A 13,784-nucleotide genomic window follows, 5' to 3' on the forward strand; every position below is an offset into this window, starting at 1 on the left:
GTTCAATATAGAGTTACAACCTGGAATAGCTCCGATTTCTCAGAGAGCTTATAGGATGCCACCTAAGGAATTGGCCGAGTTGAAAACTCAGTTACAAGAATTGATTGAGAAAGGGTTTATCCAACCTAGTTCTTCACCTTGGGGATGCCCGGCAATTTTTGTGAAAAAGAAAGATGAGACCCTGAGGTTATGTGTTGACTATCATCCATTGAATGAAGTGACCATCAAGAATAAGTATCCATTACCTCGGATAGATCTGCTTTTTGATCAATTGGCCAGAGCCAAAGTTTTCTCCAAGATAGATTTGAGATCAGGATATCACCAAATCAAGATAAAGCCTGAGGATATTCCCAAAACAGCATTTACCACAAGATATGGGTTATATGAATACCTGGTAATGTCTTTTGGTTTGACAAATGCTCCAGCTCATTTCATGTATCTAATGAACTCAGTATTCATGCTGGAGCTAGACAAGTTTGTAGTAGTGTTTATTGATGACATTTTAGTATATTCCAAGAATAAGAAAGAACATGCGGAACATCTCAGAATTGTTCTGACCCATTTGAGAGAACATCAACTATATGCCAAGTTCAGCAAGTGTGATTTTTGGCTTAAGGAAGTGCAATTTCTTGGACATGTCTTGTCAGCTGAAGGAGTGGTAGTTGATCCAAGCAAAGTAAAGGATGTGCTTGATTGGAAACCGCCAACCATAGTTCATCAAGTTTGGAGTTTTCTGGGTTTGGCGGGATATTACCGTCGGTTTATTCCAGATTTCTCAAAGATATCAAAGTCCATAACTGAATTGTTGAAGAACCAAGTTAGGTTTGTTTGGTCATCAGATTGTGAGAAGGCTTTCTAGACTTTGAAGAGACTATTAACCACTGCACCAGTATTAGCCCAACCTAACATCGAGAAGCCGTTTGATGTTTATTGTGATGCTTCAGGTATTGGTATTGGATGTGTGTTGATGCAAGAAGTCCGAGTCATTGCTTATGCATCTTGGCAACTTAAGCAACATGAAGAACACTATCTGACTCATGATTTGGAGTTAGCAGCTGTGGTTCATGCTCTGAAGATTTGACAGCATTACCTGCTTGGTAATACATGTCATATGTATACAGACCACAAAAGCTTAAAGTACATCTTTACTCAGTTAGAGTTGAACATGCAATAAAGAAGATGGTTAGAACTAATTAAGGATTATGATTTGGAAGTACATTATCACCCTAGTAAAGCAAATGTAGTTGCAGATGCCCTCAGTCGCAAAAGTTATTGCAATTGTCTAACAGTGAGAACAATGGGTTTGAATTTATGTCAAGAAATGGAAAAGTTGAATGTAGAAGTAATTCAACAAGGAAGTTTGACCAACATAATTGTTGAAGCCACTATTCGAGATTAAGCTATTGCTGCTCAGAAGGAAAACAAGGGTATAGCCCATATTAAGAAAAGAGTCAAGAATAGAAAAGCGGAATGCTTTAGTATTGACAATGAAGATGTGTTGTGGTTCAAGGATCGCCTAGTGGTACCAAAAGTTCCTGAGTTGCGGCAGTCAATTCTAGATGAGGCACATGCTACTAGGTTATCAATCCATCCAGGAAGTAACAAGATGTACCATGACTTGAAGCAAAGATTCTGGTGGACTAAAATGAAAATAGAGATTGCTAGATACATAGCAAAGTGTGATACTTGTCAAAAGGTGAAAGCTATACATTTGAGGTCTGCTGGTGAATTGCAACCATTACCTATTCCATCTTGGAAGTGGGAGGACATAAGTATGGACTTTATTGTTGGTCTACCCAAGACATCAAAGGGATTTGACTCAGTATGGGTTATTGTAGATCGACTCACTAAATCAGCACATTTTCTTCCAGTCAAGACAATATATCCTACGATCCAATATGCCAAGATGTATTTAGCAAGAATCATGAGTCTCCATGGAGTACCCAAGACTATTGTGTCAGATAGAGGTACATAGTTTGTCTCCAACTTTTGGAAACAATTGCATTCTTCATTGGGTACCAAACTTCTGTATAGTATAGCTTATCATCCACAAACCGATGGACAGACTGAAAGAGTTAATCAAGTACTTGAAGATATGTTAAGGTGTTGTGTCCTTAACTATTCCAATAAGTGGGATGAGTGCTTACCTTTGGCCGAGTTCTCATACAACAATAGTTATCAGGAAAGCATTAGAATGGCTCCATTTGAAGCACTCTATGGTCGTAGATGCAGGACATCATTAAGTTGGTCTGAGCCTGGAGAAAGAAGATTCTTTGGAGTTGACCTTGTGAAAGAAATAGAAGACAAGGTTAGACAAATACAGAGTAATTTGAAGATAGCTCAATCTCGACAAAAGAGTTATGCGGATAGAAGACGGAGACCATTGGTATTTACCAAAGGAGATTTTGTATATCTGAAAGTATCACCAATGAAGGGAGTTACCCGTTTTGGTGTTAAAGGAAAGTTGGCACCCCGATACATTGGACCATATCAAATTTTGGAGAGGTATGGAAAAGTGGTATATCACTTGAAGTTACCTGAACATCTTGTAGATGTGCATGATGTGTTCCATGTTTCTCAATTGAAAAAGTATCTTCGAGTGCCTGAACAGAATGTTGAAGTTGAAGGAGTAGAACTAGAACCGGATTTAACTTATTCCGAATATCCTATCCGAGTGTTAGATCAAAAAGATCATGTTACTCAAAGATGGACAATCAAGTTCTATAAAATACAATGGAATCAACATTCAGAAGAGGAAGCTACTTGGGAATCAGAAGATTACTTGTTAGAAAAGTTTCCAGAGTTTCTAGCGTCAAAATAGAATAGAGTAATGTAAGTTGAGTTCGGTAGTACAAATTGTGTTTTGTAAAGGAACCTTGGCAGTTTTATGAATAGAGTTTGTATGTGTTCTCGCGACATATTTCCTTTTCCATTACTTACCCTATGGCTTTGAATCTCGGGGCGAGATTTCTTTTAGGGGGAAGGATTGTAACACCTCAGGTGTTTAAATATTAAAATCTGACATGTCATCATATGCATTGCAAAGCATTTGGCATTTGGTGAAACTTTGAGATGCATACACTAAAATAAGTTTATATTTATGTGGTATGTGTTGCATTGTATTGTTTGACTCAAGTCAATGTTTGTTTGGATTTTGAATTTTTTTCCAGAAAACCCCGCTTTTCAACATTTAAACCCTACCCTGAAAATCCATTTCAAAATCTAAGCATATTTTGGGGTTGGGCCCAAAAGCAAAAGTGTAGAGCTTGGCAAGTTATACAAAGTTTGTTTTTGGAGTTTTTCAAGTTGTTTAAAAAAATTTTGAGTAATTCAAAAAGGCGTAATTCGTTAAATTTCTCTATTCAAATTCAAAAGTTCATTTCAAAATCTAGACCGAATTAGGAGATGGTTATAAAAGCAAAGTTGTAGAACTTTTGATTTTGAGCAACTTTTGTTTTTGGAGATTTTTGAGTTGTTATGAAAATTTGGGAGTAATTTGTGAATTTTGGTAAATAGTAAACTTGTAATTTCGATGAACAGTGTTCACCGCTTGCGCTACACCGCCGACGAGCTTCGGCTTGCTTCCAGGCGCGTGCGTGGCGGCCTTGGCTTCGCGCTGGCGCGGGAAAGGCATCGTCATGGCTTCTCCTTGCTTCCTTGGCCGCCCTATAAAGCTCCGACGCCGTCGTCGTTGTTCTTCCTTCGCCCTCTGTTTTTCCCATCGCCGCTGCTCCACTCCGGCGAGCCCGTGCCGTTGTTGTCGTGCTCCACCGTCGCTGATAAGCTAGTCCCAGCTCCGCTTTAGCCTTACGCGCTCAGTCAACCCATCAATTCTGCTTAATTTCGCTAGGAATCGTCACTCGTCGTGTTTCTTCTCCACGGCCGGCAACTCCTCCGCCGAGCATGATTCGTCGCGGCCAGAGCTCCACGGTGCATCTCCGTCCCTGGTTTTGGTTGATTCTGTTTTGTCTCGATGATGTAGTACTTAATCCATAGCTGGTTGCTCATTTTGACCACTGCAGTCGCCGGTACACCATCGTCGACGATGTTTTGCTCCGCCGTGACTGCTGTCAACGTCGACCCGTGTCATCGTAGCTTATCCGGTCTCGTTCTTTGCTCTAGTGTGTTCGTGGTGAGCTACTAGACCTTCCCATGCCCTCTGTTTCCCCATTTTCAGATTTGTATCACCGGCATTGTGTCGCCGTGCCACCGTGTCCGCCATGGCCGACGACGAGCTAGTATAGGGCCGTAATCAGTGCTGATAGGGACGTCAATCGATGCGCCTAGTCTTGGTGATCATTTTGATACGTTGGCCATCGCCGTTGGACTCGCCGTCAGCGAGAAATTGTCGGTCAGCGCCGTCGCCATCGTGGTCAGAGCGCGAGGAAGGGGATGACAGGTGGGGTCACCATGTCAGTGACTCAGCGTTCTAAGTGGATTTTCTATTTTTCAGAATTAAATGAATAGTGTCTATTTTTGTTATTTTTGTGTAGATTTATTTAGAGCTCCAAAAATTATGAAAATTTTGAGTGACTTCTCTATGATGTATAGTATTTAATAAAAATATGAAATAATATATTTCAGTACTTTTTGAATGTGGTAAAAATTGCTCAATTTATTAATAAATGGATTTCCATGATTTTTCTAGGCTTATTTAATTGTCCAAAAATTATGAAATTTGTTTTGCCACTTACTTATCATATGATGAACATGTACTAAAATTTTGAGCTCAATTAGAATAAGTTGATTTATTTCATAATTTTGAATTAAATAATTAATTCATAAAAGCAAATAGTAACCTTTAGTGATTTAGGTTTTGTCTGTAATTTTGGATTGAGTGATGACCTCGGGTCATTAGTTGATAATGATCCTTGGCAATTGATATATGTGTTACGATAAAGATTTAGTTCGTTTGACTTGCAACTGTACCGCAAAGGAAAGTTGTATTCAAATTGTTAATTTTTGTATCCATCATCGAGCATCATATTTAGTATTCCGCATCATGTTGAACATGACATTGTTATTACGTGTAGTGAACGAAGGTAAAAACGTGGTAGTTAATCAAGCTATTGAAGAGGTTAATCCGTCTGTTGAGGTCGGATCGAGTACTTGTGTAACGTCACAGGAAACAGACTTTTCCGTCAATGAAGGCAAGCCCCGGATGCATACAACCCTACCTTGTATTTTTCAAATTAATTTCGCTTTTGCTTTCTGTTACTGCATTAAGTGGTTAGGAGTTAAGTAAGAGCCTAATTGGTGTATTACCACCTTTGTTATTCTATATTTACCATATTACCAGTCTAAAACTCGTATATGCCTAGTTTTGCTTAGCTATGCGTAGAACGATGAAAGTCGAGTGACTACCTGCCACCTGCAAGTAACAAATGGAACATTGGTTAATTATGTTAGCATGTGATATGGGAATGTGGAGTAATAAATCTAGACCGGGCGGACTCGGTGTGTGTGAGCCACAAGACATGGAGGTCTTGTGAGCGGGTTATTTCCGCCTATGTCGATTAAGGCACGTCCGTTGTTGAATTGTATGAGGTGAGAATTTGTAGTACTAACCACATACTTTGGTAAGCCTGAACTTGGCAATTCTATTACGAGAATGGCTACTTGCGCACTAGGAGTGGAGATGGCGGGAATAGCGTGTACCCACGTGGCCATGGGCTGGAATGGTGGAGTACTATGTTCTCGGGTGGCGCAGACCCGTTCTTGTTTTAGGGGATCAGAGGGTAGGTTGGTATATATAGGTCGGGGACCTACATATGTCGTGTGGTCTGGAATCCCCAGCTGGGCTTAATCGGTTCGAATCGTCGTTGCTCCTCGGTTAAGGAGACTCAACTCACTGTTCATCATCGTAGAATTAATAACCGGAACTTGAATAAGGCTTGTGAAGGTGTTGGATATGAAGTTTCATGATCTCAGTGCGGATCGTGTTAGCTTTGTATATAATTCTTGAGAAGTTTTCTATATAAAGAATGTTGTTAAAAGAGCTTTTACGCAAAAGAACTTTGATCATTATTAAAGCTATACCTTGAATCCCTGAGCCTGCATTACTGAGTTTATCAGTTAATATTTTGGATAAGTCTTGTTGAGTACTTTTGTACTCAGGGTTCGTTGACCCCTTGTTGCAGGTGAGCCTCATGAGCAGATCTGTTTTGGATCGTGCTGCATGACTATCGTTCATTCTGACGATGAGAAGTAAATGTGTGATCCTTGGGCATGATGTTTATTTTGTGTGATATGTCTATATTAATTATGCCACTCCACTACTACTATGGTTTGTAATAATTATCGAACTTAGTTTGTAAGGTTTGAAACAACTGGTTTGTAAACTATATTATCGTAAGACTTCCACTGTTTTTACTCTGGTTTTGATATTTGAATAAATGTTGTAATACTACAATGACTCTGTAACGTGATCCTGCTCGGAAATCATGGATGATTCGGGGTTCCTGAGGACACCCGACAGTCTTTTTAAGTTCATGGAAACATATGCATAGATGTCAAAGGTCATCGGACAATGACAGGTGCATGTGGGCCCTATAACTTAGGAGGTTCTGCCACAATCTCCGTCTCGCGCGAGGCTCCGCTCTCCGTCTCACGTGAGGCCACATTCTCCATGTCGCTCGAGGCCAGTTCGTCAGCAGCCCGTCGCCCCCCGCCTCGACCGACCCGCCCGACATCACGTCACGTCTCATTAATACTTCAACCACTCCCGCAATCTCAGCCGGACGATGGCTCGACGCCACAGAATGGTCGACGGGACCTGAGGTCGCATCAGCGCCATACTGGCTGGGATAGGGCACGGCGGGGATTACCGGCCACTGTGTTCTAACGCTGTGCCCACGATCAGTGCCCACCCTACACTGTGTCCCGCGATCCCCACCTCAAAAATAATATCGCACGGACAACTTGGCCCGGGTCATCACCGCCTTCAAGCTGGCGCACCAGATCAGCCGCCCACTCGGGGCCTCGGCACTGTGCACCAAGGTCTCGGCTATCTCGGGGTTTGTGCCCGCCGAGACCCCCCCACCGCGGTGCAGCCTCGGCACCGACCAAGCCTCGGCCTCGCGCATAGTCCATCCACAGCGGCTTGCATGTCCACCGCCGCACCCACTCCGAGGCAGTCCCGGGGCTCCCACGATGCATAGGATCAGATGGGACTAGCACGCCGCCCCAGTGCTCCAAGGACGGACCACTCCGACGACCACGCCGCCACAGGAACAGGCCACAGGGCTCGGACATGCCGCCCCTGTTGGCACGACGCCGCATAGTTAACACATGTACTGTCCTTGTCCTCCCTTCAACTATAAAAGGAGAGGACTTGGGCCACTTAGAAAGACAGAGAAGAACACCTTGTAACACACACACACACACGCGCACACATCCCAGCCGCCTGAGAGCAACGTCTCAAGCAGCCCACACGACACCTTGCCGAGACCTGGGACTAGCTCCCTCTCTCCCCTAGCTTGTAACCCCCTACTACAAGCACTTCGGTGCAAGGAATACAAGGTCGATCTCTCAGACTGGACGCAGGGCATCGATTGCCTGAACCAGTATAAACTTTGTGTCTCTTTGCATCACCATCCGGGATTAGGGGCATGCAGTTCAAATTCACTGGTTGGTTGAGGACCCCCGGTCCGAAACACCGACAAATAGTTTTTTTTATCAATATCACTATCAAAATTATGAAGTTCTCCTAGTGTTTTTAAATATTAATAAAATGCTACCACTAGTCATAGCACATGGGAATCCTCACTATGAGACATTTGGTAGGGAAAGTTTATACTAAATGTTGAATGCTAAAACACTAGAAGAATCCCACATCATTAGAAGAAATTAAAAAAATCTAGTTGTATATATCTTGAATCATTTTTGTAAGCATGTATTGATGCAAAGACTAGAGTCCATTCTTGTGTGAGTGCAAGGTTTGATTGTTTCCATTGCTGAAGAGTGGAATCATGAGATGCCATGTTGGCTCATGAGTCAGCTAATGGAGATGGCCATATGCCTCCCTTGGTGGATGACAAAACTAAATTCACCTGTATATATTAGCTTTCAGTTGGTTTACAACTTTGTCTGCAACCCTATAAACCATTTAAGGTTTGCGTAGGCTCTGTTCAATCTCTGGGTTCATCACTATAGCTATTTTTTTCTCGATCATGCAAAAGGTTTACGCATCTTTATATTAAGGTAGAGAAATAGTTCAATACAATACGCCTTCGGACGCCCTAGGGGTCGGTAAAGATTTGCATGAAAGCTCACTCTCTCTAGTGTACTACTAGCTAGATTGTTACATCGGACAGAGATCGACCCAAATTTTTAGTACTATAGCTAATTTTTATTACTAATGGATCTAAATGCGCTATGCTCTGAGTGTTCGGCTGGTCGAAAAGCCACTGGTGCTGATTTGTATGGCTAATTTTTTTAAAAAGAAAAATATTGTACCGTGACTTATAAACCAGCAAATAAGCTGGCTTATTAGGCCAGCCGAACACTCCCTAAAACCCGGTGGTATGGATTGCTGCAGCCCATCGAGCTGTATGATCCAGCGTGCAATTCTTTTTAATGCTAAGAAAATCCAAGGACAGCAAAGCACGTAACTGGGATGGTTGACTGCAGCATGCTGTACGGCTAGCATGTACGGCCGTGTACGTGCGTTCCGGTGATGGATTGCAGAATCGGATCTGCCTTCCGACGCCTTGCCAGCTGGCCTTGTCTCGCTTTTTGACTCCTGAGTCCTGGCCGGTCGTCCATCTCAGTCTGGGCCATTTTTAAATTCATTATTTATTCGTACAAGACTTTGCGAGCTCTTGTTTGTACAGGAGTGGTTTTTTCTACTCCATTTCTAATATTCTGTCATTACATATGCTCTTTCTTCATATATACAGCGACTTTTATTCTACAGTGATTATTACTTCCTCTAGAATACAAACGCCTATATATACTTCATTTATTTTAAATTATAAATTGTTTTAACTTTTTAGATACTTAGCATTTTACTATGTATTTAAACATAATATATATCTAGAAAAAACTAGAACGATTTATAATTTAAAGTGCCGGAATACTCGAGAACGTAACGTGTGGGTCATTCAGTTACTTTGCGTCTGAGAAGTCGCTGTCCAGTTGTGATGGGCAAAAGTTAAATTAGCAATGGGCTAAAGTGTTGAGCTGGATCCTTTTTAAAAGGGAATTAGAAAGCTAGGCCTCATGATATTTCAGCTCAAGATTGCCCTGTCATGGAGTTGGTCATGGAGAGCTGGCTGGAGCAGACTTGTGGACACCTTTTTAATCAGCTTATTATTGTTTTCCCGTGCTAACATTTGGCAAAGGGTTAATGGCTCTCTTCATGAGATTCAAAACAAAAATCGAGACACGATGCTACGCACAAATTGTCAGGTTCTATACAGGTATTTATTTGGACCGAAAATGCTAATATCGCCCTGAAATAATGTAGAGACGACTACAGTACAAACCTCCATCATTTTCTTTATTATCTACAAGTAAGCAAGCAGTAGGATTCATTCACTTGAACCCTTTTTAGTTTTTAGAGAGGAGGAACAAACAGGGCAAAAAAAAAAAAAAAAAGAGACAGAATAGACCGGCCATCTGTTGCCAGCACACTCTTGATCCCCTTTTCAATTCTTTCAGAACGCATTCTTCAAGGCAAGGAGGACCAGCGTGAAAGCTCCTTGTATCAGACAATAACCTGTGTGTTAACCTGTAGTTATGTAGTATTATTTTTTATAACTCATCAAATCTGTCAGTGACAGACTTTTGATCAGGGAACTAGCTAGGATAGGACACCGCAAGTTTTGTTTGTTATTTATAGAGTGCAGGGGCTTTTGGGCTAGCTCCTGCCACCTGCCTTCCCCGTATGGCCACCGCCCCATTTAGATGCTGTTCGTCCTAAATCTCCTCTCCATTGGCCGGCCCCTATGCTTCACAAAATAGCTTTCTGCCTCACAGCAAGCCTGTCTGTCTCACAATCAAGGAGCCTGCCTCTGAGGTGGTTGCAATTTGCTTGGCACGAGGATTTGGATTTTGGAGGCAAGGTCTGTTTCTTGATTTCTTGGTTTATATATGTTTGTACCATTTAGTTTTATAGATAGATAGTAGGTCCTTCAGATTTTACAAGGAAGAAACAAAGTTTGAAGGAGATGGAGGATATGTTCTTGTTGAGTTGCATGGTGTATTTCCCTTCCTTGATTGTTCTCTACTCCTTGCATCCTGACCTGCAATCTGTTCCTGAACATGGGAAATTGTTTGCAAAGAGCAGTATGAACCCAACCCCAAAAGGGATTCAAATGTGTTCTTCTGAAACAGTTCTTGCCCATTCACAAAACTTGAACTTGGTGTCCATTCTTTCTTGGCACATGCAGATTGGCTGAGACGGACTGCAGATTGTGAGATCCAACAACCGAATCCAATTTAATCCAATCAGAGAAAAAGGAAAGACGGCGAAAGGCCTTTGTGTGTGTGGCACCACATCTTGGCATCAGGGGAAATGGGGTTGTCAATCTCATACCCACCGGACGACTACCTGCCAGCAGTGGAGGACAACATGGGCCGGCTCTTCATCCGGTCTCTCAGCTTCGACGACATGGAGGCCGACGCTGAGTCACCTTTGTCTTCGCCTTCGGCATTGCCCCCCGCCTTTGGCTCCGGGAAGCTCATCATAGAAGGCTCCCTGAGCTTCAAAAGGAGAGAGGCTGACAGCATTCAGATGCAGAATGTGTTGTCCATCAGGAGTCCTAAACCTCCTGATAGAGAAGCTTGCAACATCATCAGTGCCGGTGCTGCTACTTCTGGGTCATCAAGATTCGGGCCAATCGGGGACCGTCCACCAGATTATGATTACCCCATGGTCGGAATGGACAGCCCCAAGCACCAGGCCGCGGCCGTCAGGCTGCAGAAGGTGTACAAGAGCTTCAGGACAAGGCGGCAGCTTGCGGATTGTGCTGTTCTTGTGGAACAACGATGGTAGGACACTGCCTTGTTCTATGCTATTTATTGGGTTGGGTGTGCTTGTTCTTGTCATCAAGCCATCAAGGTGGTGCTTTTCTGAATTTTATTTATGATGATCCTATATAAAATGCAGGTGGAAGTTGCTTGATTTTGCACTGCTCAAGCGGAATTCGGTGTCATTCTTTGATATAGAGAAGCCTGAGACTGCTGTCTCAAAATGGTCCCGGGCAAGAATGAGGGCTGCCAAGGTACCAATTGTATTCTTCTGTTTAGATATACCATCATAACTTCAGCAATCAGCATTATGAATTTTGTACAGTGCAATACCAACTTTGTATCAGCAGTCTTTCTTTTCTTGTAATATACTGCATTCCTGACAGAGGTGTAGTTTTGCTGTCGCATTTAGGTTGGCAAAGGTCTCTCCAAGGATGAAAAGGCCCAGAAACTTGCCCTGCAGCACTGGCTCGAGGCGGTATGTTATGTACCAAGAACATAAATGTCTCCATAAATATAATGCTGGTCAGATTATGCTCTGAGCAATCAAAAACTGCATTTTGATCCATTTCTGATTGTCAGATTGACCCTCGACATCGGTATGGCCACAACCTGCACTTCTACTACCACCGCTGGCTCCACTGCCAGAGCAAGCAGCCATTCTTCTATTGGTACACACACACAGCAAAAGTCATGTGTCTGAACCAATGAACAACATAGTTACTGATCGAGTACTGACGGTTCTGTAATTCTTTGGACAGGTTGGATGTAGGAGAAGGGAAAGATGTCAACTTAGAGGAACATTGCCCTAGATCAAAGTTGCACAAGCAATGTATCAAGTACCTTGGCCCTGTAAGTTCCACTGTTTGTTCCTCCTCTGATTCAAAGTGAAAAAAGAAACATTCAGGCAGTAGAACCTGCTAGGTTGCATATGTCATATTATCACATTAACCAAATATGTCGTCTCATGCTCGTGCAGAAAGAAAGGGAAAATTATGAAGTGATAGTCGAGGATAAGAGGCTGATGTACAAGCTGAGCCGTCAGATAGTCGACACAACCGGAAGCGCCAAGGGGACCAAGTGGATCTTCGTGCTCAGTACATGCAAGACTCTTTACATAGGCCAGGTGAATGATGATTCCCTGACAAGTTCGGATGGAATTCTTTTGAACACCGAGAGCAATTCAGTGACTGAAGTGAGACGGAAACTTTGACATGTTTGCAGAAGCAGAAGGGCGTATTCCAGCACTCAAGCTTCCTTGCAGGGGGAGCCACATCTGCTGCAGGAAGACTGGTTGTGGAGGATGGAATTCTCAAGGTGTGGCATAGAAATTTGTACTGTGGGATTCATTCATCCCAACATTACTGTTTTTTCTCTCCTGCTCAAGTTAGAGATGTGTTCATTTCAGGCTGTGTGGCCTCACAGTGGGCATTATCGGCCGACGGAGCAGAACTTTCAGGAGTTCATGAACTTCCTCAAGGAGAGGAGTGTGGATCTTACCAATGTGATGGTAAGGAGCCTAATATATTGTGAATCCTATGTAAGTAGATTAGCTAATGATCCCAGACGCTTCAGCTGATACTGGTATTCTGCTGGCATTTCGGTTTTGGTACAGTTGAGCCCATCAGAAGGTGAAGAAGACGGCGATTTCAGCCTCAGGGGCAGCCACTCTCAGCTGGACCTGACCCAACTCTGCCAGCAAGAAGAGGAGAGCCAAGAACAGGAGGCGCAATCTGCGCAACGCCATGGCAAAGACGAAGCCGAAGCCGAGACCTGCAGCCACGAACCCACCGTGCCAACATCTACAGAGACCTGCAGCACGCCGACGACGACGATCAGGAAGGCCTCCTCAGACAACAGGCTGCAAGGGAAGCGGCCGCCCAGGCTGTTGATCAGCTCCAACAACATAGCACCGCTGCCGCCCGCCACGCACAGCAGCAACGCCAGGCCGTCGCCCGGCGTGAAGGACGTGGACCCGGACTCCGCCATGCTGGGCGAGTGCCTCGACTTCTGCAAGCGGAACCTGTTCGCGGAGGACGGGTACGAGGACCACTACCTGGACGACCTCGCGGAGGTACCGGAGGCGCTGATCCTGAGCCGCATCAACTCCAAGCGGGCCATGCACTCGTACCAGCTCGGGAAGCAGCTGCACTTCCACTGGAGCACCGGCGCCGGGCCCCGGATCGGCTGCGTCCGCGACTACCCGTCCGAGCTCCAGTTCCGGGCGCTGGAGGAGGTCAGCCTGTCGCCCCGCGGCGGTGGCGGCAGGCCGGCGAGGTTCCCGTCGCCCAGGCCGGGCGCGCTCACGCCCAACAGCATCCCTGCGGCCAAGTGTGGCTCTCTTATGGCGGACGGCGACGGCGTGCGCGCGTCGCTCAAGCCCAGGCAGAGGAGTGCAACTTGGACCGCGTTTTGACTTTTGAGATTCATGCATGCTTCCTTCAGTTTTTTCTTGCTTCTTCACTTTCACGGCAGAATGATGCTGATGCTGACTGTGCATACTTAACTGAGGGAAATGTGAGATAGCATGCTCCTTCACGTAGACGAGGATAGAAGGATCAGCATTAACATTTGGCAAACACTGGGTAATGCCGTTGTAATGGTACTGATAGGTTGATGGGCAAGCTCTTGCTGTTTTATAAGTGCATGGAAAGAGCAAATATGAGGTATCACTTCAGTGAAACCATTCTCAGATTGCACATAAATCAAAAGCAAATCATGTTAACCAACTGAATGAAAAAAAAAGATTTGTTTTGACAGTGAAGCAACAATCATGCAGCTAGTCCATTCCAGGGCATAACCAAACAAAA

General features: G+C 44.0%; 1 protein-coding gene across 1 annotated transcript; it reads left to right on the forward strand.

Moving 5' to 3' along the window:
• The first annotated feature begins 9,876 nt into the window (after positions 1-9,876).
• LOC136539112 (IQ domain-containing protein IQM2-like) lies at positions 9,877-13,632 on the forward strand. The gene is made up of 10 exons (XM_066531048.1): positions 9,877-10,067; positions 10,395-10,995; positions 11,114-11,228; positions 11,387-11,452; positions 11,557-11,645; positions 11,736-11,826; positions 11,954-12,100; positions 12,199-12,291; positions 12,383-12,484; positions 12,590-13,632. The coding sequence occupies exons 2-10, from the start codon at positions 10,520-10,522 to the stop codon at positions 13,388-13,390; spliced, it is 1,980 nt and encodes a 659-aa protein (XP_066387145.1). The 5' UTR covers positions 9,877-10,067; positions 10,395-10,519; the 3' UTR covers positions 13,391-13,632.
• Positions 13,633-13,784: the final 152 nt, after the last annotated feature.

This window comes from Miscanthus floridulus, chromosome 2 (assembly GCF_019320115.1).
Source record: "Miscanthus floridulus cultivar M001 chromosome 2, ASM1932011v1, whole genome shotgun sequence".
Taxonomy (NCBI): domain Eukaryota; kingdom Viridiplantae; phylum Streptophyta; class Magnoliopsida; order Poales; family Poaceae; genus Miscanthus; species Miscanthus floridulus.